We start from the raw sequence: 27,291 nt of genomic DNA on the forward strand, positions 1-27,291 counted from the left end.
TGGGTGTTATAGGTAGTTTTGTAGACTTGTTGTAGGTATATATATAGACAGGATGAGTGTTATTGGTATACAGTTTTGTAGACTTGTTATAGGTAATTATTACCATAAGTATATATACTAGATATGTTGACAATCTACTCCAAAGTTACCTTGATTGTGTAGTCCTGCTGCTCTGTCCTGGCTGGGTGGTAAACAACATGTCCAGGAGCGCCTGCCTTTGCCTGATTCTGTATAGCGTACAACGACGACAACACTGATCCTGGAATACTAGTCTGTCCTCCTCCAGCTTGCTTCTTGTGCCCACCACTACCTTTTTTCTTATGCAACTCAGGAATGGACAAATTGACAGGCTGAGTTTTCTCTGCATGTTCCTGTGACTTGCCGAAGGAGGGAACTGGGGAGCGTCTCTCAACGTGAGCAGGTGATGGGGTCCGTTGGATTGTTGACACATGGTATGATGTATGTTCACCTAAATGTGCAGGTTGTGGCTGGGATTCTCTCTTTGCTGGTGAAACAGTGCTACGGACATCTTCCCTTGTTGATGGAATAACAATTCTCTGCAACTGAATTTTTCCAGGTCCAGGGCCAGAGTCAAAATGTTGTGGGAAGTTGATTTTTTCCTCAAGACCTAGGGCTCTGCTGTGATGGCCTCCCAATATCCGCCCAGTCTCAGTTTTCGATCCAAAGGTTGGGACCTGCACATTAGGAGGGGCTATAGTCCTACTGATGTCCTCCCGCTGGTATTTGATGGGCACCATTTGTGGTGACTGGCTCTCTTTTCCTCTGTCTGCACCACCTGAAGCTTGAGACTGTTGGTATGAGCTGAACTTTCTCTCTGGTTGATTCAACATTTCACTTGAAAGGGTCATCCGTTGTTGCAAGAGCTGTTGACGGAGTAGTCCCCCTTGTTCTTGTTCTTGTCCCTCGGATCGACTGACATTAACAGTAGGATGGTGTTTAGCTGTTAAGTGAGCTGCAAGTTCAGATGCTGTGTTGGGATGCAGATACTTGACTTTGAAAACCAGCTGGAACTTCTAAAACAGATAACATTTTAATCTTACAATTATTTCGACATTAGCCTACATGTATTAATGTCATATTAAATTGAGCTTAAACATTTTGGTTGCTCCAATACTTTCCTTATAGTTCATTTTTCTTGATATAAAATATACCTTCAATGGAATAAATATGTTCATTTTAAAAGGGATAGAAATTCAAAAATGTAATACTACTATTTTTTTTAATTGGCCATTCAGAATTGTAATCAAGTACGCAGGCCAAAGATAATATACATTGAAACTGAATTTTATTTTTCTAAAGGTAGGTGACAAAATCATCTGAGCAACATTTTCTGAGGCACAGTTTTCCAAAAGTTTCATGATGCAAACAGTAATAATAACTTATAAGAAATCTAGCAATCATCTTAGAAACCAAATGTTTCTAGGGTAATACCAAATGTGTCATAAACTGTGCAGGCAAGTGCCCTATTTATCAATTCCAATATCCAATCTCAAAAAATAATCATACCAATTCAATAGTACACTCGGACAGATTATAGATATGCAAGCATATAATTGATATAAGTTTGACTGGAATGGTTATTGGGTATTGTATATATTAAGCTCCTTAGTTAATTGAGTGATTGGACGTTCACTGTCATGCATCACAAACATATGTCAGGCTACGTAGAGTTGATACCTTGTATCTTAACATTCAAGTACATGTATTAACAGTCAATTAAACATCTACTTTGATGCAGTTATTATCATCAGATTTTCTTCTTCGTCAAAAATTCATTGTAAACTAAAGCTGGTCTCAGTAAAACCTTTCTTTTTGGAAAACTTATAATTGCATGTTCTGGTAGTGGAAAGGGGTTTCTTGGGTGGGGAAGTGGGGGAGTGTAGAGTGGTGGGGGTGGTGAAGGAGATATTGTTGTGTGTATGGGGAATGTATGTGTGGGTTGTAGAATTGTTGAATGGGGGTATGGGATATTGTTTGCTGGTTTTGTGTGAGGAGGGGAGCCATTTGTTGTGTGTGTGTAGGGATGTGGTTAATTATAATAACACTGCACAAGATCAAAGCTGTGATAGGATAAGGCGTATCATTCAATCTCCAGCAGTACTCAATGACCAGAACAAGTCCACCAACCCCAGCAGGTACGGAGTTGTAGAGCAGGAGTATATGGGATGCAATACATTCTGGTAAAGTAAACTACTGCTCTGTATAAGCTTTTTCAGAAACAAGTATAAATTTATTAAAACATTTTGTAAATTAACTAATTTTAGTGGTTATGATAGTCAAGCACCTTTGTGCTAACTCAAAAAAACTCTAAATTAGCTCAAGTCAATTATTTGTGATCCAGACGATTGATATAATTCATCTGAAGGTATTAATCCTTTTGATTCCTTTTCCTTTAATAAACCTTATTTTTGAATAAGCAAAATTTTCTGATACTATGACTAAATTTTGTCAATGAATAATTTCATTTTTTTTTTCAAATTCAAAAATAATCAATGGGTATAGTTAAAAAAATATGTCAACTTGCACTTAAAAACTGTTTAATGTTGCAGCCATCTTACCTGAACCCCAACAATAATTTTTACCAAACACAAAAAGCCTGCAAGCATAGGGGCTATGTCTCCTGACAGTCAAACCAAGCATAGGGGCTATGTCTCTTGACAGTCAAACCAAGCATAGGGACTGTGTCTCCTGACAGTCAAACCAAGCATAGGGACTATGTTTCCTAACAGTCAAACTAAGCATAGGGACTGTGTTTCCTGACAGTCAAACCAAGCATAGGGACTGTGTCTCCTGACAGTCGTACCAAGCATAGGGGCTATGTCTCCTAACAGTCGTACCAAGCATAGGGGCTATGTCTCCTAACAGTCGTACCAAGCATAGGGGCTATGTCTCCTAACAGTCGTACCAAGCATAGGGGCTATGTCTCCTGACAGTCGTACCAAGCATAAAGGCTATGTCTCCTAACAGTCGTACCAAGCATAGGGGCTATGTCTCCTAACAGTCGTACCAAGCATAGGGGCTATGTCTCCTGACAGTCAAACCAAGCACAGGGGCTATGTCTCCTGACAGTCGTACCAAGCATAGGGGTTATGTCTCCTAACAGTCGTACCAAGCATAGGGGCTATGTCTCCTAACAGTCGTACCAAGCATAGGGGCTATGTCTCCTGACAGTCAAACCAAGCACAGGGGCGTCTGTGTCTCCTAACAGTCGAACCAAGCATAGGGACTATGTTTCCTGACTTTCAAACCAAGCATAGGGGCTGTGTCTCCTGACAGTCAAACCAAGCTGGCTAGCAAGCCTACCATGCCTATGTACTATAAATAGAACACCTGTGAAATGATATTGCCATGGTCGGCCTTGACCTAGACCTAGAGCAAGATGACGTTGACTTTGACCTTTAGGTTCTGTGAGAGCAGCCATCCTTGACGGTGAGATGCTTTTCTTCGGGGGCAAGTTGATAGTTCTCAGAGAGGAGTGGCTAGGAGCAGAAGTCATGGTGCCACCATGCTGTGTTGTTGTGAAAGGGGAACTTGAAGAGAGATGCTGAGCTGCCATTCGTCCGACAAAGCTGCTGTGGCTGTCTCCTAGAACAAGCCCTTCCTGTTGTTGTATCTGTTGTGATTGGCTCAAAAAATGTGAAACCATCCCAGCTCCACTCTGCTGCTGTGATTCTTCAGATTTTTTGTCCTTCTTTGGGCCTGTGGATGTCAGAGTGAGTATAGCTATGTTAAGACCAAGTTCAATTTAAGACTGTATGCACCCTGTAAATGATATTGATATTTCAAACTACTGTACCATTTTGATTTTACTTGTTTTTTCAATACCTCTGACTACAATATAGGTTAAACAATACCTCTAACTACAATGGAAGCTAAACAATACCTCTAACTACAATATAGGTTAAACAATACCTCTAACTACAATATAGGTTAAACAATACCTCTAACTACAATGGAGGCTAAACAATACCTCTAACTACAATATAGGTTAAACAATACCTCTAACTACAATATAGGTTAAACAATACCTCTAACTACAATGGAGGCTAAACAATACCTCTAACTACAATATAGGTTAAACAATACCTCTGACTACAATATAGGTTAAACAATACCTCTAACTACAATGGAAGCTAAACAATACCTCTAACTACAATGGAGGCTAAACAATACCTCTAAAGTCCTACAATATAGGTTAAACAATACCTCTAACTACAATATAGGTTAAACAATACCTCTAACTACAATGGAGGCTAAACAATACCTCTAACTACAATATAGGTTAAACAATACCTCTAACTACAATATAGGTTAAACAATACCTCTAACTACAATATAGGTTAAACAATACCTCTAACTACAATATAGGTTAAACAATACCTCTAACTACAATATAGGTTAAACAATACCTCTAACTACAATACAGGTTAAACAATACCTCTAACTACAATATAGGTTAAACAATACCTCTAACTACAATATAGGTTAAACAATACCTCTAACTACTATGGAGGCTAAACAATACCTCTAACTACAATATAGGTTAAACAATACCTCTAACTACAATATAGGTTAAACAATACCTCTAACTACAACAGAGGTTAAACAATACCTCTAACTACAATATAGGTTAAATAATACCTCTAACTACAATATAGGTTAAACAATACCTCTAACTACAATAGAGGTTAAACAATATCTCTAGCTACAATATAGGTTAAACAATACCTCTAACTACAATATAGGTTAAACAATACCTCTAACTACAATATAGGTTAAACAATACCTCTAACTACAATATAGGTTAAACAATACCTCTAACTACAATATAGGTTAAACAATACCTCTAGCTACAATATAGGTTAAACAATACCTCTAGCTACAATATAGGTTAAACAATACCTCTAACTACAATAGAGGTTAAACAATACCTCTAGCTACAATATAGGTTAAACAATACCTCTAACTACAATATAGGTTAAACAATACCTCTAAGTCCTACAATATAGGTTAAACAATACCTCTAACTACAATATAGGTTAAACAATACCTCTAACTACAATATAGCTTAAACAATACCTCTAACTACAACAGAGGTTAAACAATACCTCTAACTACAATATAGGTTAAACAATACCTCTAACTACAATATAGGTTAAACAATACCTCTAACTACAATATAGGTTAAACAATACCTCTAACTACAATATAGGTTAAACAATACCTCTAACTACAATATAGCTTAAACAATACCTCTAACTACAATATAGGTTAAACAATACCTCTAACTACAATAGAGGTTAAACAATACCCCATGTTATATTACCTTGCGACCTTTTTCTTTTCTCCTTTACAGGTTTTGTTTTCTTCACATCCTCCATGTCGACTTGTTTGTGTACGTTCAGGAGCTTAAATTTAAAAAAAAGGCAAATGAATGATGAGCATTTAAGATTGGTGTCAATGCATAGGTATCATATCCAACTCACAAAGAGGAAAACTAGGCATATGTAATGTATATATAAATAGAATAGCTTTTTTGTCAGTTTGATTGGGCCTAGCAATAAATACTGTATTAGCAATAAATTAACATGTACCCAATTCATCCTGATCACGTCACCTTTATGCCACTACTCCAACAATGTTAGAGGATTACAAGTTGAGAAACTTATGGATGGCGTCAGAACCAAAAGATAGTCGGAGAATTTTAGCTAGACATTTCTAGTCATCTCACCATTTTGGCTGACTGTGCATCCCTGGTAGATATACTAGCCCTAATATATACACTGTATATCCCGCTCGGCTAGAGAGTTCGATCGGGTCCCGGGTTCGATCCCTAGCGGAGGCCGTGATTTAAATGTAAGTAATCATGCGCTCTGTTACATTGCAGGAGCACAACACATGAAGAGGGTATTAATTAGGCCTATGATTACCATCAAAAACTGACCTGAACAGCTGAAGTTTTGGTACGGCGACTGTAGTTGAGGTTTGAAAAGTTGAGGGGGTTGCTACACGAAAAACAACAAATCCAATAAAGATCGAGTAATTTGTTACGTTCTACATCATTCTCACCTTCTATGGATTGGATAGTTTTGATATATAATGATCAGGCATAAATCTAATACATTCAGACAACGACACAAGCGGAAATCATACTTCCATTTCACATCTTCCGTCAGGTTGTAAACAAAGGTGCGGGATTGCTTTTTAGAATATTAAATAAATTCTAGTATTGTAGAAAATACTATGGCACATAAAATAGGCATAAATCATTATTTTTGGTAATTTTCTCTACCTTATAATTCTAAATAGCATAACACATATTATTTTTCGGCTTTTTTAACTCAACGGAATGTATAATATAAAGCCATGCTTCTTTGGAGGTATCAAAAATCCGGATCATTCAGGAAAATTACGTTTACTTTCGCATTTCTTATTTATTTGTTTTGCTTTGTTTATGAAAACATCACATCAGAATGTAACAAAAATATTTTGATAGCATGGCCGGATTTGGTCTATATTGTCTATAATTTGGTGCCTAGCGGAGGAAAAGCCAAAATCACATCTTGCTTTGTTATATGCAATTGATATCTTTGTTGTCATTTGTATCTTTGCATTTATTATATGCTAGTAAATAAAAAAAATGCCCTATCACCGGTAATAATAATCTCGCGTTCCCCCACTACACATAATCATCGGGATCAAACCAGCACTCGATATAGTATTTAATCTATTTATTGTTCTAATTATAACACGAACCCAATTTTGAACGATTTTATTGCTATATTTCTTAAGTTAAAAAAATGTCGGTCTCACGAGAATCTCGTTCTTTAACAGTATATAAGTCTCTGATATGACGTAAAAAAATCTTTATAAAAATAGTATGCAAAAATAATCTAATTTATAAAAAAAAAAAGCTGATGAGATATTTTACATATTTATTTTACATATCAGTAGAACCATAATTCCTTGTTTGTGTATTACATCTTATACATAGCATGCATTTCTCATCTGTGATAGTTTACTATACTTTTGTTATTGTTATCAATTCTGTAATTTGGCACTTCGGTCTGCTGAATTGAATCAAATAAATAGAAAACATATCAGTAAAATACAACATTAACATAAAATTTCAATAAGATAGCTTGTATAGTAAATGATATATCAACATTGCTACAAAAATGAATTACAATGTCATTGTCTTTTGTTCAAAAATACTCAAGAACTTTAGATTCTAAAACAAAACCACTAAATTCGCCTTTAGTTCTGAGATAAGTTTAAACTGTATTTTATTCGACAATTTCCATTTAACGATATATATATCATAATGACAATAGAGTCTAATGTTAAAACATTAGTTATAGCTTGACTGAATAATATAATTCATTGTAGTTGTAATACAAAAGAAGAGAAACGTAAATGTGGGATTTCCTGCTTCCCTCTGTCTGTATATATTATATATTTAAGTTAAATTTAGATTTGAATAGTTGTAACATATATTTGACAAATGTTTGGTCCAGCACCTGTAATTCATTTGTGATAGAACTCAATGCAGAACCAGAGACATATATACAGTATATATGTCTCTGGCAGAACCAATTATGTCCAATTAAATTAAATATATTAATTATTATAAAGTCTAATCAATGCCAAGCTGTAGGAGGAATTTAGAACCTGAAAAGTGTGTTGGGATGGCCATGCATAAATAAGTCTCTAGGCTAAACAAAAAAGTTCATCTGTCAAGTATAGGCTTAAAAGCCATAACACTAAAAGTATTTTATATTATCACGGGTTTATCAGTAGTAAATTTAATTAAGTCTGTAAAAATGTGACAATATCAAGGGCTAGAAGCTAAAAACTGATTACAGATTGACGAACTGGTGATGTATCAATTAATTAAAAATCAACAGTTCTCATTTACATCAATACTTTTAGATATTACATCAAGAAAACACACGCACTCTGCACCGAGACGCCAATCCGTATACTACAGCTATGCGCGTATTTGATTTCTTTTGTAGAATATGCCATTTTTGGCCAATGAAATTTCTCTCAATTTTAATTGCGATACGCGTATGTATTGCACCGGCATTTTCGATCTGAAGTTCCTTGTAAACAAAACAAATGCTGACTTAACATTTGAGGTCTAAAGTGTAGACACACACAGACATCGTCTTAAATCGAAACGAAGACGCCATGCCTGAAATAACTGTCCAACACGTCGTCTCGTATAGCAGTGCCGACAAGGTAAACAACCAAGGCTTGTGTGTCTGTCGATTGCACACACCGGGTTCAGAGGTTGGGATAGTCCGAATTTTCTGATTTACCTATATGCTTTAGGCGATATTAACATCATAACCCTTCGGATTAAGGTTGGGAAAACCAGGCGATACCAGGTCCGGGAGTACCGGCAGATTTGGAGGCGCTTCCGGACCTGCATACACCAACTTGCCTCTTATACCCATACTTGCCAACTTTCCCGATTTAGTCGGGAATTTCCCGATTCCAGACTCCCTGCCCCGTCTCCCGATCGTATAGATAAAACATAGTGTATTCTCCCGATTTTGGAGAATATGTCTTGATAACCCCGTATGGAGCCCCTATTCATCTTGTTAGTTTGATTTAGGCCTATGACAGGTAACGCTTGCTGGCTAGTGAAAGACGTGTGGGGCATTGGTCTGTGAACTGACCTGCTTACAGACCGTAACGAAATTCTGACACTTCACTGACTGCAAGGGTGACAATACCCCGATAAATAAACAATTAATTAAAACCAATTAAGCTGAGGACGCGTGGTGATGGTTTTGTAGCAGGTCAGTCATGGTTGATTAAACGCTTGTAAATGGCTTCGTATACTGCCTTTGATGTCAAGCGCATAAACGACCTCTACTTGACAGTATATCTCGGACAGAAAAAGTGAAAACAACACTGGCAATGTTATCAACGGAGTATCAAATTTGACAGATTACTTATTGAAATTTTAACTACATTTAAATATTGGCTGATCTTTAGATAATTAGCACAAGGAAATAAATTCACAATAACGACCATATAGACCGAAGGCCTGGTTACCGGTAGGTAACGTCGTTTCAATCACCGTAGCATCAGCATACTTAGTTTCAATTAGCAGAGACTTATTTTGGCAGAAACTTTCCCAATTCACATTTTGAAAGACAAAAACATGTCCACAAATACTCACTTTCTTAAACTAAATACTGTCATGTTGAAACTTTGAATTTAAGTACATATGTATCAGTCCCCACCTACAAAGTACTGAGTTGTAAGCCTAAATTGATTACAACTGCTGGTACAGCCCTTTTTTTTTTTTTTTTTTTTGAAATTTCATTCAGATATTATATTGTACTCTAGATATTTATCGTGACATTTTAGGTATTTTCTTTTGAAGTTTACTGCTGGAGAGAAATTAAAGCTTGATAGAAGGTGATATCATTGTGATAATTTGCATTTAATTGACTGACATCTATCTTACAACATAATTTTCATAACATATCTACCTGGTGAGTTAAATCATTTCCAGAAATAATTAAAAATGATGTAATTTTGCAGCTATTTTTTTGTAACATGTTGCTTATATAATTATCTTTCCAAACTTGAATAAAAAAGATCATTGGCCAAGCTTGAAATAAGTTTTCCCCCCCTTTTTTTCAGTGAGGGAAGGAAGTTTAAGTGTTCATGCAAGGAATTTATTTTCCAATAGCAAATTATCTCCCCTTAGTTTTTGTTTGCTAAATGTGTCGCGCGTGAAATGTGTTTTCCGGTCAAAAATGTCGCTCACGCACTTTCTCCCCCATGAGAATTTTAAAAAGTTGGCAAGTATGTATACCTCAGTTGTAATATGGATTTGTTACTGAAATCAGAAAATTGCACAAAGCGCTTTTAAACAGTTGTAACAGGAGCGTGTCGGGCCCAGTTTGCGTACGTCAAACTGCACCCGACTCGCCCTTGTGGGCCAACAACCCAGGTTCGATGGGTAACTTGTATCTGTCGTATATAGAGAGAGAACAAACGCCTTGAACTACAATTAACCATTTATTAATGACGACATAAACATTTATAACATGAAATCACACAACAGCATAGGCCTAGCTATATCTAACATCCTAACCTAAAACCAACCCCCTACCTGTACGACCTATAACTAAACCCAACATCCTGACTAATACTACCCACCCCTTGTCCCTACATACCCTAACGCTACATTATTACTGGCGAGGAAGACGTGACAGCACACAGGAAACTAATCCATCAGACTGCCCAATATACGATACACCACCCTGAATTTATCCCACTTTTTAACAATACAAAACTATAAGGACCAATCACGACAGAGGATACACAGGCACGACAGACACTGACGAAAAAGCAAGCGACTACGAACAATGCACGACAAAAACATCGACCAGAGACAGCACACGTGAACAGAGAACTAGCAAAGGTCAAGGTGACACAAGTACACATAGTACAGACACAACATATAGGCATGGCATATAGTTAGCGTTAAGCTTAACCCTGTCAGCTTAACCTATCAGTACATATACGATAACATCCCCCGCTACACAGTTAATATTATTTTATATTAACCTTATTAGTAGCTATATAGTCGCATTTGAATAACTTTTTACTGAAACATGTTTACTGAAAGCGTTGGTTACATCATTTAAAAATAGCCAAAAATAGTCTTTATATTAGCGCCACTGACTGTGTACCCCCAAACCCACAAGGTGATTTTTGATATTTTTAGTAACAATTTGAAAGCTATAAAATACAGTACCCCAATACACAGTTTCATAGTTCTGCACTGTGCTTTCTGCAGGAGTTATCACCATCATTTTAGTCCTTTTTTTTTGTTGGGGTAGGTAGCGTGGCAGCACACCAGGTAGGGCTAGTATGAGAACGCAAGCTGTTGTCTTGTTGTTGCAGCTATGGGATATCTTAATAAATTTGTCAAATATCCACATGAATGGAAGGTGTGAAATTCTTTTGACTGTCAAACGGGAAAAATAAAATTATTTAGAGATGGTGGACCTTGCTGATCGTGACTGGGCCCCAAGCAAAATTTGGAAAATTGTGCTTCTGATTTTGTGGACAGAAACCCTCTGAGACAAGTCCTGACCCAACATTATTCCCTTACATTAACTGAAGTTTAACACACTAAGCACAATAACACTATGTAATGTCACAGTACTAACACGATTTTCAATGTCAGTCATTTTCATATATGCAAATTGTCCATTGTCTTACAGCACAAATTGGCACTTTATGGTCCTATTCAGTTGATGGTGATACGTTAATAAAATGTTTAAACATGGACTTATAAGGCAGATAAAACATAAGAAACCTTATGATTACAAAAAGCTATATTTGCTTAAACATGTTATATCCCAAACAAATTATTTGTGCCATACATCATGTTTATTAATTTTACTAGGGCTTCCCAGCAGACAACCTCTTAAAGGCAGAAGGTACTCACAAGTGGAAGACAACAGCTCCAGTAGATAAACATGCTACAGCTGTCCTGCAGGTAAACAATTTCATCCTTGGTAACAATAAAAATGGCGGCCTAAATGATCTGAGTAAATATTATCAGAATATATAATTAGCTCACCTGGACCGAAGGTCCGGTGAGCTTATGTCATGGCGCGGCGTCCGTCGTCTGTCGTCCGTCGTCCGTCGTCCGTCGTCCGTCAACATTTGCTTCAAATCGCTACTAGTCAAAAAGTTCTTATTGGATTTTGACCAAATTTAGTCAGAAACATCCTTGGCAGAAGGGGATCAGATTTTGCATAAATGGTGACTCTGACCCCCAAGGGGCATAAGGGGCGGGGCCCAATAGGGGAAATTGAGGCAATTCCTTTAAATCGCTACTAGTCATCAAGTTATGAATGGATTTGAACCTAATTTGGTCAGAAACATTCTTGGGGGAAGGGGAACAGATTTTGCATAAATGGTTACTCTGACCCCAAAGGGGCCAAAGGGGCGGGGCCTAATGGGGAAATAGAGGTAATTTCTTCAAATCGCTACTAGTCATAAAGTTATGAATGGATTTGAACCCAATTTGGTCAGAAACATTCTTGGGGGAAGGGGAACAGATTTTGCATAAATGGTGACTGTGACCCCCAAGGGGCCAAAGGGGCGGGGCCTAATGGGGGAAATAGAGGTAATTCCTTCAAATCGCTACTAGTCGTAAAGTTATGAATGGATTTCAACCCAATTTAATCAGAAACATTCTTGGGGGAAGGGGAACAGATTTTGCATAAATGGTGACTCTGACCCCCAAGGGGCCCGAGGGGTTGGGCCCAATAGGGGAAATTGAGGTAATTCCTTAAAATCGCTACTTGTCATAAAGTTATGAATGGATTTGAACCCAATTTGGTCAGAAACATTCTTATGTGAAGGGGAACAGATTTTGCATAAATGGTGACTCTGACCCCCGAGGAGCCAAAGGGGCGGGTCCCAAAAGGGGAAATAGAAGTAATTCCTTTAAATCTCTACTAGTCATAAAGTTATGAATGGATTTGAACCCAATTTGGTCAGAAACATTCTTGAGGGAAGGGGAACAGATTTTGCATAAATGGTGACTCTGACCCCCAAGGGGCCTGAGGGGCGGGGCCCAATAGGGGAAATTGAGGCAATTCCTTAAAATCGCTACTTGTCATAAAGTTATGAATGGATTTGAACCCAATTTAGTCAGAAACATCCTCCAGGGAAGGGGAACAGATTTTGGATAAATGGTTACTCTGACCCCCAAGGAACCAAAGGGGCGGGGCCTAATGGGGAAATAGAGGTAATTCCTTCAAATCGCTACGAGTCATAAAGTTATGAATGGATTTCAACCCAATTTGGTCAGAAACATTCTTGGGGGAAGGGGAACAGATTTTGCATAAATGATGACTCTGACTCCCAAAGGACCAAAGGGGCGGGACCTAATGGGGAAACAGAGGTAATATCTTTAAATTGCTACTAGTCATAAATTTATGAATGGATTTGAACCCAATTTAATAAGAAACATTCTTTGGAGAAGGGGAACAGATTTTGCATAAATGATGACTCTGCCCCCCGAGGAGCCAAAGGGGCGGGTCCCAATAGGGGAAATAGAAGTAATTCCTTAAAATCGCTACTTGTCATAAAGTTATGAATGGATTTCAACCCAATTTGGTCAGAAACATTCTTGAGGGAAGGGGAACAGATTTTGCATAAATGGTGACTCTGACCCCCGAGGGGCCAAAGGGGCGGTGCCCCATATGGGAAATAGAGGTAATTCCTTCAAATCGCTACTAGTCATAAAGTTAAGAATGGATTTGAACCCAATTTGGTCAGAAACATTCTTATGTGAAGGGGAACAGATTTTGCATTAATGATGACTCTGACCCCCAAGGGGCCAAAGGGGCGGGGCCTAATGGGGAAACAGAGGTAATATCTTTAAATCGCTACTAGTCATAAAGTTATGAAAGGATTTGAACCCAATTTGGTCAAAAACATCATTGGGGGAAGGGGAACAGATTTTGCATAAATGGTGACTCTGACCCCCGAGGGGCCAAAGGGGTGGTGCCCCATATGGGAAATAGAGGTAATTCCTTTAAATCGCTACTAGTCATACATTTATGAATGGATTTGAACCCAATTTAGTAAGAAACAATCTTTGGGGAAGGGGAACAGATTTTGCATAAATGGTGACTCTGCCGCCCCCCCCCCCCCCCCCCCCCCCCCCCCCCCCCCCCCCCCCCCCCAGGGCCAAAAGGGGTGGGGCCCCATATGGGAAATAGAGGTAATTCCTTTAAATCACTACTAGTCCTAAAGTTATAAATGCATGTTGTAATCTCAGAGAGTCTGGACTTCATTATTTCTTTAAAGCAGTTGGGATACCCACGCTATAACCAAATATAGCATTGTTTGAGGTTAACAAACAAAAGGAATTGAACATGAACATTATTTTGACATTTGGTCAAATCCAACCAGGTGAGCGATACAGGCCCCATGGGCCTCTTGTTTACATTTCTGTTATTATCCCCTTTCTACAAGGCCAAGGTCACATGGTTTCCTTACAAACAACCAATGTAAAAGGTCCATAGCACTTGAAGAACAACACCAGAACAACTACATGTATAGTAATACCAATTAGGAAGGATATTTTGTACCCTACATTTAAAGATAAATTATCAGTAAAACTTTTTTTAATGTTCAGAATCTTATAAATCCAATAAGTCAGAGAAAGAGCAGCTTCAATGGTAACAAGTTGTTTTTAAGTATAAGCTTGTGTGAAGGAGATCTATAAATGTATTTTTCTAGCTCACCATGTAAATTGTTGTAAAAAAGTTGATGAGCATGGCAGGCTTATCATCCAATTGTTTGATGACCAATTTTGTGATACATTGTTTTACACTTCTTTTCATTCAGGGTTATCATTGATGATTCATCACAAGTTGTGTAAATTTCTCATCATTTTTACAGTTTGAGAAAGCATCACACATCCACAGCATTGACATTGGAAATGAAGGTTCAGCCTTTGTTGAGGTGTTGGTCGGAAAATCTTCAGCTAAAGAGGACAAGGATTACCAGGTAGGTTATGTGATAGTTATGGCCAAATAAGACTGAATAAAAAACATCAGACCAAGGCAGATATTGTTTGTAAAAGAAGACGAGGATTACCAGGTATGTTATTTGATAGGTAAATTTGAATGACCAAATAAGACTGTGAATAAAAACATTAGACCAAGGCAGATATTGTTTGTAAAAGAAGGATGTAAAACTGAAGTACGACTAATGTAATACTTGGGATTTAAATGATGTAAATGTAAACTTTATTTAATTTACAACAATTGCGAAACAAGTTATATCAACTTCTATTAATCATGCTTTTTGGCCTGTATGGAAGCGTGCAAGGGGTCTTACTGTTTGAGGAAACCAGAGTAACCGCAGAAAACCTGCGTATTCGGGCAGGTGACCCAATACCTTTTCACGTTCAATTGAGGAATTGGACCCCGGCCACCTAGGTGAAAGGCAAGTGTGTTACCACTGTGCCGCCCGAACACTCCTTTAAAATGATTTAGCCTTTTACCTGTGGTCCTTCCATCTCGATCCAAAACACTTTTGCTATTTCTCTGAAAAGTCTTTGACAAACTGAACACAGGTTCTCATTTGATCTTAGGTATATACAATATATTAAATTTATCTTTGGATGTGAAAAATATATTGCCAGCAGATGGTAACTTTATCATAAATTTCAATTTAAAGATTTTAGAATCAATAGAATTAAAGTAAATTAGTTTCTTATCTATAATACAGGTTCCTCTTTAGTTCTGTGTATGCAATATTCAACATCCTATTAACTTGATGAGGGAGAATACCATCTCAGTAAACATTAGCTGCTTCTTACTGACTCGACTAGGGAGTATGCCCTCTCAGTAAACACTAGCTGGTTCCTACTGACTTGATGAGGGACTACGTCATCCCAGTAAATACTAGCTGCTTCCTACTGACTCGACTAGGAAGTATATGTCACCCAAGTCAACACTCCTTTATGAGTTGTGTTATCATCATTACACCTTGTTCCAGGTATTACTGGTGGCCTCCTCCTTTATGAGTCGTGTTATCATCGTAACACCTTGTTCCAGGTATAACTGGTGGCCTCCTCCTTTATGAGTTGTATTATCATCATTACACCTTGTTCCAGGTAATACTGGTGGCCTCCTCCTTTATGAGTCGTGTTATCATCATTACACCTTGTTCCAGTTATTACTGGTGGCCTCCTCCTTTATGAGTCGTGATGTCATCATTACACCTTGTTCTAGGTATTACTGGTGGCCTCCTCCTTTATGAGTCTTGTTATCATCGTTACACCTTGTTCTAGGTATTACTGGTGGCCTCCTCCTTTAGTTGTGTTATCATCATTACACCTTGTTCCAGGTATTACTGGTGGCCTCCTCCTTTATGAGTTGTGTTATCATCATTACACCTTGTTCCAGTTATTACTGGTGACCTCCACCTTTATGAGTCGTGTTATCATCGTTACACCTTGTTCCAGGTATTACTGATGGCCTCCTACTTTATGAGTCGTGTTATCATCATTACACCTTGTTCCAGTTATTACTGGTGACCTCCACCTTTATGAGTCGTGTTATCATCATTACACCTTGTTCCAGGTATTACTGGTGGCCTCCTACTTTATGAGTCGTGTTATCATCGTTACACCTTGTTCTAGGTATTACTGGTGGCCTCCTCCTTTATGAGTCGTGTTATCATCATTACACCTTGTTCCAGGTATAACTGGTGGCCTCCTCCTTTATGAGTCGTGTTATCATCATTACACCTTGTTCTAGGTATTACTGGTGGCCTCCTCCTTTATGAGTCGTGTTATCATCATTACACCTTGTTCCAGTTATTACTGGTGGCCTCCTCCTTTATGAGTCGTGTTATCATCATTACACCTTGTTCCAGGTATAACTGGTGGCCTCCTACTTTATAAGTCGTGTTATCATCATTACACCTTGTTCTAGGTATAACTGGTGACCTCCTTTATGAGTCGTGTTATCATCGTTACACCTTGTTCCAGGTATTACTGGTGGCCTCCTCCTTTATGAGTCGTGTTATCATCATTACACCTTGTTCCAGGTATAACTGGTGGCCTCCACCTTTATGAGTCGTGTTATCATCATTACACCTTGTTCTAGGTATTACTGGTGGCCTCCTCCTTTATGAGTCCTATGGACAGTCGTAATAATACCAACAGGAACAGTGTACGCATGTTTGGTAAAGAGAAACTCTCTAAAACAACCATCTCAGAGAAGTGGGACAGAGTGAAGGTTGTTTGTACCCAACCTTTTAACAAGGTAAAGTGTATGGCAGAAGTAAATTATCGATGGTAAAGCATAACCCCGCTGTATTACAAACTGTAAAAATATTCACAATCTAGTACCACACTTCAGATTCAGATAAAACTTTTGCTATTTTTAGAAAAAAAAATTAAATGACCTTAATTAAAATCCAAATTTTCATTCTTATAAAGAAAATTTTTATTTACATTAAATTTTGATATAAAAAGACTGTGATTTCAAAATTTATGACTTGCATGATACTTGTAGAAGTATCTTATATAGCAAAGAATGTACATGTCATTTATGATTTTAAATCTTTAGTTTTCTGATTATGTTGAATATTGATTTTACAGAACTCCGGTTACGGATTGTCCTTTATCAAGTTTCATTCCCCACCAGCACCCGGAGAGAAAGATGAACCAGCTGTAAGTATAGACAACACATTGAATATAAAAAGGTCTGATTCTCTTGGTGTTTATCATGGGGTGTGTCTTTATAGTTTACCTGTGTCATCATGGGGTGAGTCATTACAGTTAACCCGTGTCATCATGGGGTGGGTCATTACAGTTTACCCATGTCATCATGGGGTGGGTCATTACAGTTTACCCGTGTCATCATGGGTGGGTCATTACAGTTTACCCATGTCATCATGAGGTGGGTCATTACAGTTTACCTGTGTCATTATGGGGTGGGTCATTACAGTTTACCCATGTCATCATGGGGTGGGTCATTACAGTTTACCCGTGTCATCATGGGGTGGGTCATTACAGTTTACCCATGTCATCATGGGGTGGGTCATTACAGTTATACCCATGTCACCATGGGGTGGGTCATTACAGTTTACCCATGTCATCATGGGGTGGGTCATTACAGTTTACCCATGTCATCATGGGGTGGGTCATTACAGTTTACCAATGTCATCATGGGGAGGGTCATTACAGTTTACCCGATGTCATCATGGGATGGGTCATTACAGTTTACCTGTGTCATGATTGGGTGGGTCATTACCGTTTACCCATGTCCTCATGGGGTGGGTCATTACAGTTTACCTGTGTCATGATTGGGTGGGTCATTACAGTTTACCCATTCATCATGGGGTGGGTCATTATAGTTTACCCATGTCATCATGGGGTGGGTCATTACAGTTTACCCATGTCATCATGGGGTGGGTCATTGCAGTTTACCCGTGTCATCATGGGGTGGGTCATTACAGTTGACCCGTGTCATCATGGGGTGGGTCATTACAGTTTACCCATGTCATCACGGGGTGGGTCATTACAGTTTACCCATGTCATCATGCATGGGGTGGGTCATTATAGTTTACCCATGTCCATTTATCATGGGGTGGGTCATTACGGTTTACCCGTGTCATCATGGGGTGGGTCATTACAGTTTACCCATGTCATCATGCATGGGGTGGGTCATTACAGTTTACCCATGTCATCATGGGGTGGGTCATTACAGTTTACCGATGTCATCATGGGGTGGGTCATTACAAGTTTACCCATGTCATCATGGGTTGGGTCATTACAGTTTACCCATGTCATCATGGGGTGGGTCATTACAGTTTACCCATGTCATCACGGGCCGGGTCATTACAGTTTACCCATGTCCTCATGGGGTGGGTCATTACAGTTTACCCATGTCATCACGGGCCGGGTCATTACAGTTTACCCATGTCATCATGGGGAGGGTCATTATAGTTTATCCATATCCATTTTGTCCTGTTGGTTATCAGTTCTTATCCAATTCCATTGTTTCAGTGGTTTTAACAGTGCTTCATTGATGAACAGTGGTGGTGGTGTATGTGGTATTTGAGAGTGGGGTGTGTGGGTAGATGTGTGAAGGAATGTCGTCGAGATCATCTGGGACTGGGAAATTTATGCCTTACAATCATTTTCTAGGTGTATCATTGTAAATATATCAATTTTCACATTGATAGATATTATAATAAAATTTATTTTAGGTAGGTGTAAAGAAGCTTGGTGCATTCTTGATCAAACCGGAAAAAGATGATGATATACAGATGGGATCAGCGTTTGCTAAACGAGCAGATGTCAGGGAAACCCCTCCAGCCACAGGTAACAGGATCTAGATCCTTGTCATCTATTTAATGTTTAAAAATCATTGATAATCTAAACAGAAGGAATTCATCGCAACACAAGAGTAGCCCTTAGACTAAGAGGCGAGACTAGTTAGCAAATGAAGAGAAGTATAAAACTCACTGTGAATCTTGAGTGTGTTGTGAATAATTCCCTCTGTAAATGTTTATATATTTGTTTAATCGCCTACATACCTTTGGGTATCCATGCACCAGCACAGCACCACACTGTATAAGCTGCCTACCATGGAACTGACTTTGTGTGGGAGTAATTAATCTAGTTACCTGTTCAAAGTACATTGTAGTTAACATTCTGTTCCAAGTTATCAAGTGGCATTTCTACCACAGATTTAACACTTTGTACATGGTAATACAGCAGTTAGAATAGTCAAAGAAATGTTTGATCTGTATTATTTTCTTCTTTGATATTGTTGAAACTGTAGGCAAACATAGGTGTGGATTGGAAATGATAATATCCTGACCATATATCTTTTACTGATAGGAGCAGCAGCTATCAGAGCAGCATCCCGACTGTCTGAGGAATCTCGTTCTACCACGGCCTTATCTCCTGCAACTTTACATAAATCTAAAACCTGTGACACCGTCTCTTCACTCAAGTCTGAAACCATTGAGTCTTCATCATCTTCCAAGGCTAAGCTAAGCAGCACCAAGGCAGCTCCCAAAATGTCTGAGGTAAATATATGGAGGCAAATCATGTCGGACTGACTGTAAGGGATATATTTAATTTAGGGATATATTTAATTTAGGGATATATTTAAATTAGGGATATATTTAATTTAGGGATATATTTAAATTAGGGATATATTCAATTTAGTGATATATTTAATTTAGGGATACCGGGTATATTTGAATTAGGGATATATTTAAATTAGCATAGGTCACCCACAGTGATGCATACTTGAAAGAAAGTTGATGTCTTTGACACAACCATATACAAGTGTGTTTGAATTATGATACTATTACCAAGGGTAGTCATTTTCATCAAAATAAAAAACACTAAAGACTTTATATTCAACCTTCATTTTACACATCACCAATTTTCAAATGACAGCCCCATTGAGTGTGCTCAAGTATGAACACACTAGCCGAACATTAAGTAAGAGTGCGCTATATATGATATGTATGTAATCTCATGGATTATGAGCTCAAGTTTCAAAGCTTTTGCTGCTTTGAGTTAAGAAAGCCAAGATTTCTTACTTTTATTAATAACCTTTTGAATGCTATATTGTATATAGTAAAAAGAGGAAGTTGTGCTTGTGAAATAGAAATTAACTACAAATATAATTGTGGATAGACAAAGTCCTGACTTTGTGATTGTCAACCTTTTACTTACTATTTCCTTATCTCATTTTGATTTGTTGTAGAACCGTAGTAAAAGGAAACATGAGTTTAGTGACGATGAGGGTCACTATTCAGACGACGATGATTCACCGCCGGCCAGACCCCCAATGAAGAAACAGTCCACCAGTATCACTTCCACAGCCTCATCTGTAATGAGTGATACAAAAACAGCTCTGAAAAAAAACAAATGTAAATATATCCACACAAAACTTTGTGGTTAAAAGATATAACTGGATTTTAATGAAGGGGAGATTGAATTTTCTGTGTTCATTATCTCCAGTCTACATAATAATATATGATGGTCAACCTGTTGTACAGCAGTTTACAGAGAGTCTATGTAAAGTCTTTGTCTCGAGCTCCAGTAATGTTATTTTGTAAAAAAAGGTTAAGTGGTTTTTGTTTGGATTCAGATAACCTGGTTGAAATGGTCTGTTGGTATATAAAAGATTATTATGGTTATTGTAACAAGTACTCGGCAAAATACACAGATATTTTGTCACATAGAAAAAGGTAAAACAAAATATAAAACATGTTCCTTTTTACCTTACCTGGTCCGAAGAAGCGTTAATCTTACAACTTCTAACGTGACCTGTTTCAACTTTATACATGAATACACTCTACACAATGATCCTTCTTAATCTGTACTATAACATTACAGCTGAACCAGCCCGGGAATCCCCTGCTAAGTCCTTCAAGAAACTGCTGGAAGGGGTTGTGTTTTCCTTGAGTGGATTCCAGAACCCGTTCAGGGGCGAGCTGAGAGATATGGCCACAGAAATGGGTGGTGTGTACAAGGCTGACTGGGATAAAACTTGTACTCATCTTATGTGAGTAGAATAGTCTTGTGTGAACAAAACAGAAATTTACTTGACTCGTATAAGAAGAGCAGAAATTTACTTGACTCGTATAAGAAGAGCAGAAATTTACTTGACTCGTATAAGTAGAGCAGAAATTTACTTGACTCGTATATATAGAGCAGAAATTTACTTGACTTAAGTAAGAACAGAAATTTACTTGACTGGTATAAGTGGAGCAGAAATTTACTTGACTGGTATAAGTGGAGCAGAAATTTACTTGACTGGTATAAGTGGAGCAGAAATTTACTTGACTAAAGTAAGAATAGAAACTTACTTGACCTGTGTAAGTATAAAAAAAATTAACTTGTCACTGACTGATGTTTAAAACAGAACAGAAATTTACTTGACTTGTGTAAGTAGAACAGAAATGTCTTGTGTGTGATATGAGACTAATAGTATTGCTGTACTTATTAATTCATATACATGTATGATATTCTGGTCATAGAAATGGTGATGTCTGGATTACATTACTGTCAGAAGATAACGCTTTTAAAAACAATGATTGCAACATTTCATATTCCAATAAATGTATATTTCTGTAAAAATACAGTTATGTTGTTTAAAATGTGAACTAATATTAAGTACATTCCTTTACAGATGTGCTTTTACAAATACTCCGAAGTACAACCAAGTGAAAGGGAAAGGGAGGATAGTGAAGAAAGACTGGGTTCAGCACTGCTACAAACAGAAGAAACGTCTACCTTGGAGGAAGTACGTTGGCCTAACATTTAATGTGTTAAATGTTTCCTTACTATGATTCAACAGTCATGTATTACTGATAATGGACAGTAATAATGGTTTTCATAAACTTGGTGTTCCAATAAAACTTGAGAAAACAAGGTTTGTCCCTGGTTTTAAAACAGGCTCAGCTGAGTCGCACCCAATAAAATGTGGCCATCACTTGGTTGTCATAGATATATATAGTAATGCAGCTATGAATATGAACTAAATAGACCTAAGTGTCAAAACAGTGCCAGTACTGAATAACTTATTTACTTCAAGTAGTATTACAATATTCATCAAGACAGCAAAGGGTGAAGAATTGAGTTTTGTGGAAAAGTGCAGTGAGATGATAATCACTTATAACCACTATAGGTACCACAGCAGGACAGTTCAGTGCTTCATTAGACTAGATCACACTCAGAAATCTGTCTTGGTTTGATAGGTACGTACTGGGTGACACGGACTACTCCAGCGATGAAGAAGAGGATGAGCCTGTTATGAAGAAAACTCCAAGCCAAACGAAACACAAGGAGAAACATGGTAATTGTCTTTGTATAAATGTTGAGATGTATTGTTGTAATATATATTCCAGTCACATGATAGAGTTCACCACAGGACACAAGTTTCTTCACAGACTGATAGTAATGAAAACTAACAATTCAATTATATTGTAGGTTCCAAGGATGACAAGGTCCCTTCGAAGAAAGAATCTACCCCTAAAAAAGCAGACATGGAAGGTATTTTGTAGTTGGGTCATACTGAAGTAGGTTTAATACAACAACATAAATGTCAACGGGATAAAGATATCTGTGTGTGTCGGGAATATGTATTGTCTAGGTTTACAGCTGAATTACTCTGAATGACCTACAGTTGTGAAGGCATATGGTCATTTCCTCATTGATGTTAATGCTGTGTAATGAGATATTGTGGTATTAATCATTCTGTAGTAAATATATATCATGATGTACTCTGTATAAGATTGTACTACACTACTTTATAATATTACAATCATTCAGTACTGTAGTAAATATATATCATGATGTACACTGTGTAAGTTTGTACTACGTTACTGTATAATATTACATCATTCAGTAGTAAATATATATCATGATGTACTCTGTATAAGATTGTACTACACTACTTTATAATATTACAATCATTCAGTAGTAAATATATATCATGATGTACTCTGTGTAAGATTGTACTACGCTACTGTATAATATAACAATCATTCTGTTAGTACTGTAACAGTAGTAAATATATATCATGATGTACTCTGTGTAAGATTGTACTTCGTTACTGTATAATATTACAATCATTCAGTAGTAAATATATATCATGATGTACTCTGTGTAAGATTGTACTACTGTAACACTACTTTATAATATTACAATCATTCAGTAGTAAATATATATCATGATTTACACTGTGTAAGAGTGTACTACACCACTGTTCCAGTATACGATGATGACACAGATGTGGATTCGGGAGAGGACACGGAGGATGAAGTCCGCAGGTATGTATGAGACAGTAGAATCAAATATCCTCTATTTATTTACTCATCTGACCATCAGATTTCATATTGTAATCCAAGATGGTGGCCAAAAGTTTTGCTCTTGCATAGGATCATACTTTCATTGCACTAGGCCCCTAGGCTTTTGCCTTGAAGACAAATTTCAAAATCATACCAGTGTGCTAAATGTTGTGTTTTAATGGCAAGGAGTGCCAGACTAAGTATGATAAGCTTCTGTTGTAAATTCATCTCACTTTAAATCACTTTCTTTTTTTTCTAAGAATTAAACAAAAAATGGAGAAAAATAACAAACCAAAGATTGATGATGAGGCTGTGTATGGTGACTCGACAGACAATGATGAGGAGTCTCCTAAAAAATCAACCCACAAGGAAGTTAAAATGGAGGCTGATGATGGTGATGATAATGACTGTGGACTTCCAGAACTTTCAGATCTTTTCACCAGCAAGAATTTCTTCCTCTATGGAGATTTCTCCGTATCAGAAAGGCGTTTGCTAATTAGATACATCACAGCATACAATGGGTAGGTAACTCAATTTTTGATTTTGTAGTTCATACAATACAAGTTAGATGACTTTTTCTGAAGTTGATACTTTACAGCCTAATATGGATCTGTCTTCCACCTCTCTAACTTGACTTGTGATTTATTTAAATGACAACAATAAAAATCCAGGATATCTTGAAACTCCTGTGGTCTTCATATTGTCACTGTGGTTGTTGCTGCACTTAACAGCTATGAAAAATGATGAATTGATTACTAAAATACTTTTCCATGGACTTAGATTATCTAAATGATTTCTGTATGTATGTATGTTTTTGCTTGAGGTTGAATGATTTTGTGATTGGACTAGCTATTTTCAGTACTTGTGATACTTTACTTACAGTGAGCTGGAGAACTATATGACTGATAAGGTTAATTTTGTCGTGACCTACAGCAAATGGGATGACAACTTTGATGAGGTAAGAGAACTTTCATAATAAGAGACATGTCACTTTATTTAGCTTTATTAAGACAAATGGTAAATTTGGGGTAGGAAGGTACATAATTCTTTTTTTTTCGTTTGCTATTCTTGAAGTTTTTTCATTGCTTTCAATGAAATATGCTACAGAAATAAAGAAATATTGACTTTTAATTAATAAAGCTCATGATAGAAGCTTTAAGGTGAGTTTTTTTGGTAGTTAAAAGTAGGGTGATATTACAGAGCTATTTTCTAATCTAGGCTATGCCTTTTTTTTCAATTCTCAACCAAGAGTTATCCTAATGTTTTTTTGCATACATACATATGGTATGCATCTATGTTTTTCCTCCTCCCTGCAAACATATTGCTATCCTTTTTTCAGATTTATGAGTTCCATCAATTTTGTTTAATCATAAATTTATAAGTTTTCCATGTAAACAGTTACATCATTTTCGACCTGTGTAATAAAACAACATTTTGGACCTGTGTAATATAACAACATTTTCGACCTGTGTAATATAACAACATTTTCGACCTGTGTAATATAACAACATTTTTGACCTGTGTAATATATCACAGTTGTGGTAAAATCTTTAATATCAAAATGCTTATTATTAATACAAAAAAATTGTTATTTCTTCTCTCAGGCACTGGCAGACAACTCTGAGTTGGTGTTTGTAAAACCAAAGTGGATTTACTCCTGCCACGAGAAAAACAAGACGATGCCATTCCAGCCTTACATTGTTGTACCAGATTGACGATTTACTTTGTTTGATCAATGTACGTGCCTAGTTCTCTGTACACAAAGTTAAGATATTGTTGTGTTTGTTATCTCAATCACTGTAAAACACTGTTACAGCACTGCCAGATACATATACAGGTATTCTTATTACACATTGTTACAGCACTGCCAGATACATATACAGGTATTCTTATTACACATTGTTACAGCACTGCCAGATACATATACAGGTATTCTTATTACACATTGTTACAGCACTGCCAGATACATATACAGGTATTCTTATAAACTCCCCATTAATGATGTTTATATGTTGATACTGTAACAAAATATTGGTCAGTATTTGTATATTACCATACGAGACTGTGTATTGGGAGGGGGAGGGGGGGACTTAACACCAGGCATCTTCCTAGTACACAGGAGGTGGTAGAAGTTAGGGTTGGACTTGTTGCCATGTATTATACAAAACCTCTTTTGTGGTGAGAGTTCTACCAGTACATTTACAATTTATAAATATAAATGGATTTTGTTGACTCTTAAATGGCTCTTTGTGCTTTTACATTTTTTATGGAAAAAAGCCACTCACTTTCATATATTCATGTCAAATTAAATACATTATTCTAATGATGATATCATGTACACAAGGTCAGCAATTTTACTTGTTGTCTTTTTTGAATACATTTGTCTACACTTACTACTGTTAACAATTACAGTACATGTATTTCATTTGTAAAAAGGAAATGCTCACTGGTGTTATTTTCTAGTTTATATAAATTCCTAAATACTCTCTTTTAACAAAGGAAAATGTATCAATACATTTAAGCCATTCACATACAGAAGAGAAAGTACATTGTGTACATTGTGAATTCCCATTGGGTGAAGTCCTTGTAGGCTATGTAATTAACACTATTATCTCAGGAAAGTCCTTTTATATCATCAATAGTTCAGTATTTTTTTCATATGAAATGCGATTATGTATCAGATACATGTACATTGTGTGCAATTTATAGAAAATCCTGTATAAGATACTTTTATGTTTGTTCCAATCTTTGATGTTTGTGATCATGTTAGTGAATGTGTGGTATCGACTAGATCATCATTATAACTGCTAGTGCAATCATTATAATCTATGCTAATACCCCACTCGTCCATTTTAGTCAATTCCACAATCTAAATTACATGATTGTTATTTAAATCTTTTAAAAGCATTGAAGGTTGTATTGTTATTTGTTTTAAGCCATGCAGACTTAAAACAGGGTTGTCTCAGTCCTAGGTAAACAAAGACACATGTGGATATCACCTTCCACAATATTTCCTGAAAAATGGATACAACAGTCATTCAGTAGAGCTTTGACCTATATGTATATTGGGAGGTTTCTTACTCATTGGTATTGAAATCTACATGGATCTTGTGTGCCTTACAGCTTGTTTGGTCCTCTAGAGGACTGTGTACGGAACTTAATGTTTTTTAGCATATTTTTGTGAAATAAGAAGTATACAAAATATGAATCCCCTAAATTTGTTTTTTTTCTTCTGTGAGATAGTCAGAACTGTTAATCCTCACATGTTGGCTTCTAGACCAAAAAGTATGAAAATTTTAGCCACAAAATTAAAATTCTATCCAGTAATATATCCTATACAACACAAAAGGCTTTTATGTCACCATCTTCACACTGGATGCTATTGAGGACTGACTACAACGAAACCATATTGATGTCAAGGTCTGGAAAATATCACCTGAAACTTAATGTTAGATGGTAATAGATGTTTTAGTGATGTATATAATCATACATTGCCTATGCTATCTGTATTGTTTAATACTTCAATAGACAGTGCGATCATTTTACATATTTTACATTATATGTAAACTTTCAAATTCATATTTAAATGTACAATGATGTAATATGTAAGGAGAGCACTGAAATTTTTGCTTAGCTTCCAATCCTGATTAAAAATGTATTATAGGAGTGGAAATTACAAGTATGATTTTAATTAGATTTCTTAGCTTCAAGACATGTCTGCATTGTTAATACATTTAATTTAGAAATTAATAGCAATAAACTTCTCAAGTATAAATATTTTCAGTTTTGTTTTTGTCTGTATACATGTAAGCTAAATAAATGTCCTTTTGTTAGTGTTTGTGTGTGTGTGAGTTAATACATCAA

At 36.8% G+C, this 27,291-nt stretch overlaps 2 protein-coding genes and 1 long non-coding RNA gene across 5 annotated transcripts; 2 read left to right on the forward strand and 1 right to left on the reverse strand.

The window, feature by feature from the left end:
* Positions 1 to 868: 868 nt before the first annotated feature.
* LOC117333435 lies at positions 869 to 6,207 on the reverse strand. 3 transcript variants are annotated; one of them, XM_033892732.1, is made up of 4 exons: positions 6,091 to 6,207; positions 5,348 to 5,429; positions 3,418 to 3,720; positions 869 to 1,034 (listed from the first exon to the last, which is right to left on the reverse strand). In XM_033892732.1, the coding sequence occupies exons 2-4, from the start codon at positions 5,400 to 5,402 to the stop codon at positions 982 to 984; spliced, it is 411 nt and encodes a 136-aa protein (XP_033748623.1). In that variant the 5' UTR covers positions 5,403 to 5,429; positions 6,091 to 6,207; the 3' UTR covers positions 869 to 981. The 3 variants fall into 3 exon arrangements, with proteins under 3 accessions (XP_033748623.1, XP_033748622.1, XP_033748621.1); XM_033892731.1 differs by having other exon boundaries at positions 3,352 to 3,720; XM_033892730.1 differs by having other exon boundaries at positions 869 to 3,720.
* A 1,855-nt stretch (positions 6,208 to 8,062) lies between these two features.
* On the forward strand, positions 8,063 to 25,184 carry LOC117333436 (DNA repair protein XRCC1-like). Its single transcript, XM_033892734.1, has 16 exons — positions 8,063 to 8,265; positions 11,468 to 11,560; positions 14,488 to 14,595; positions 16,707 to 16,865; positions 17,204 to 17,275; positions 18,817 to 18,931; positions 19,454 to 19,644; positions 20,337 to 20,502; positions 20,972 to 21,140; positions 21,768 to 21,881; positions 22,336 to 22,433; positions 22,568 to 22,630; positions 23,352 to 23,409; positions 23,688 to 23,948; positions 24,310 to 24,385; positions 25,032 to 25,184. Exons 1-16 carry the CDS (start codon positions 8,215 to 8,217, stop codon positions 25,140 to 25,142), a joined length of 1,905 nt encoding a protein of 634 aa, XP_033748625.1. The 5' UTR covers positions 8,063 to 8,214; the 3' UTR covers positions 25,143 to 25,184.
* LOC117333437 lies at positions 25,185 to 27,205 on the forward strand. Its single transcript, XR_004533897.1, has 2 exons — positions 25,185 to 25,356; positions 25,403 to 27,205. It is a non-coding gene; the product is annotated as an uncharacterized LOC117333437 (long non-coding RNA).
* The last annotated feature ends 86 nt before the right edge of the window (positions 27,206 to 27,291 follow it).

This window comes from Pecten maximus, chromosome 8 (assembly GCF_902652985.1).
Source record: "Pecten maximus chromosome 8, xPecMax1.1, whole genome shotgun sequence".
Lineage (NCBI taxonomy): Eukaryota > Metazoa > Mollusca > Bivalvia > Pectinida > Pectinidae > Pecten > Pecten maximus.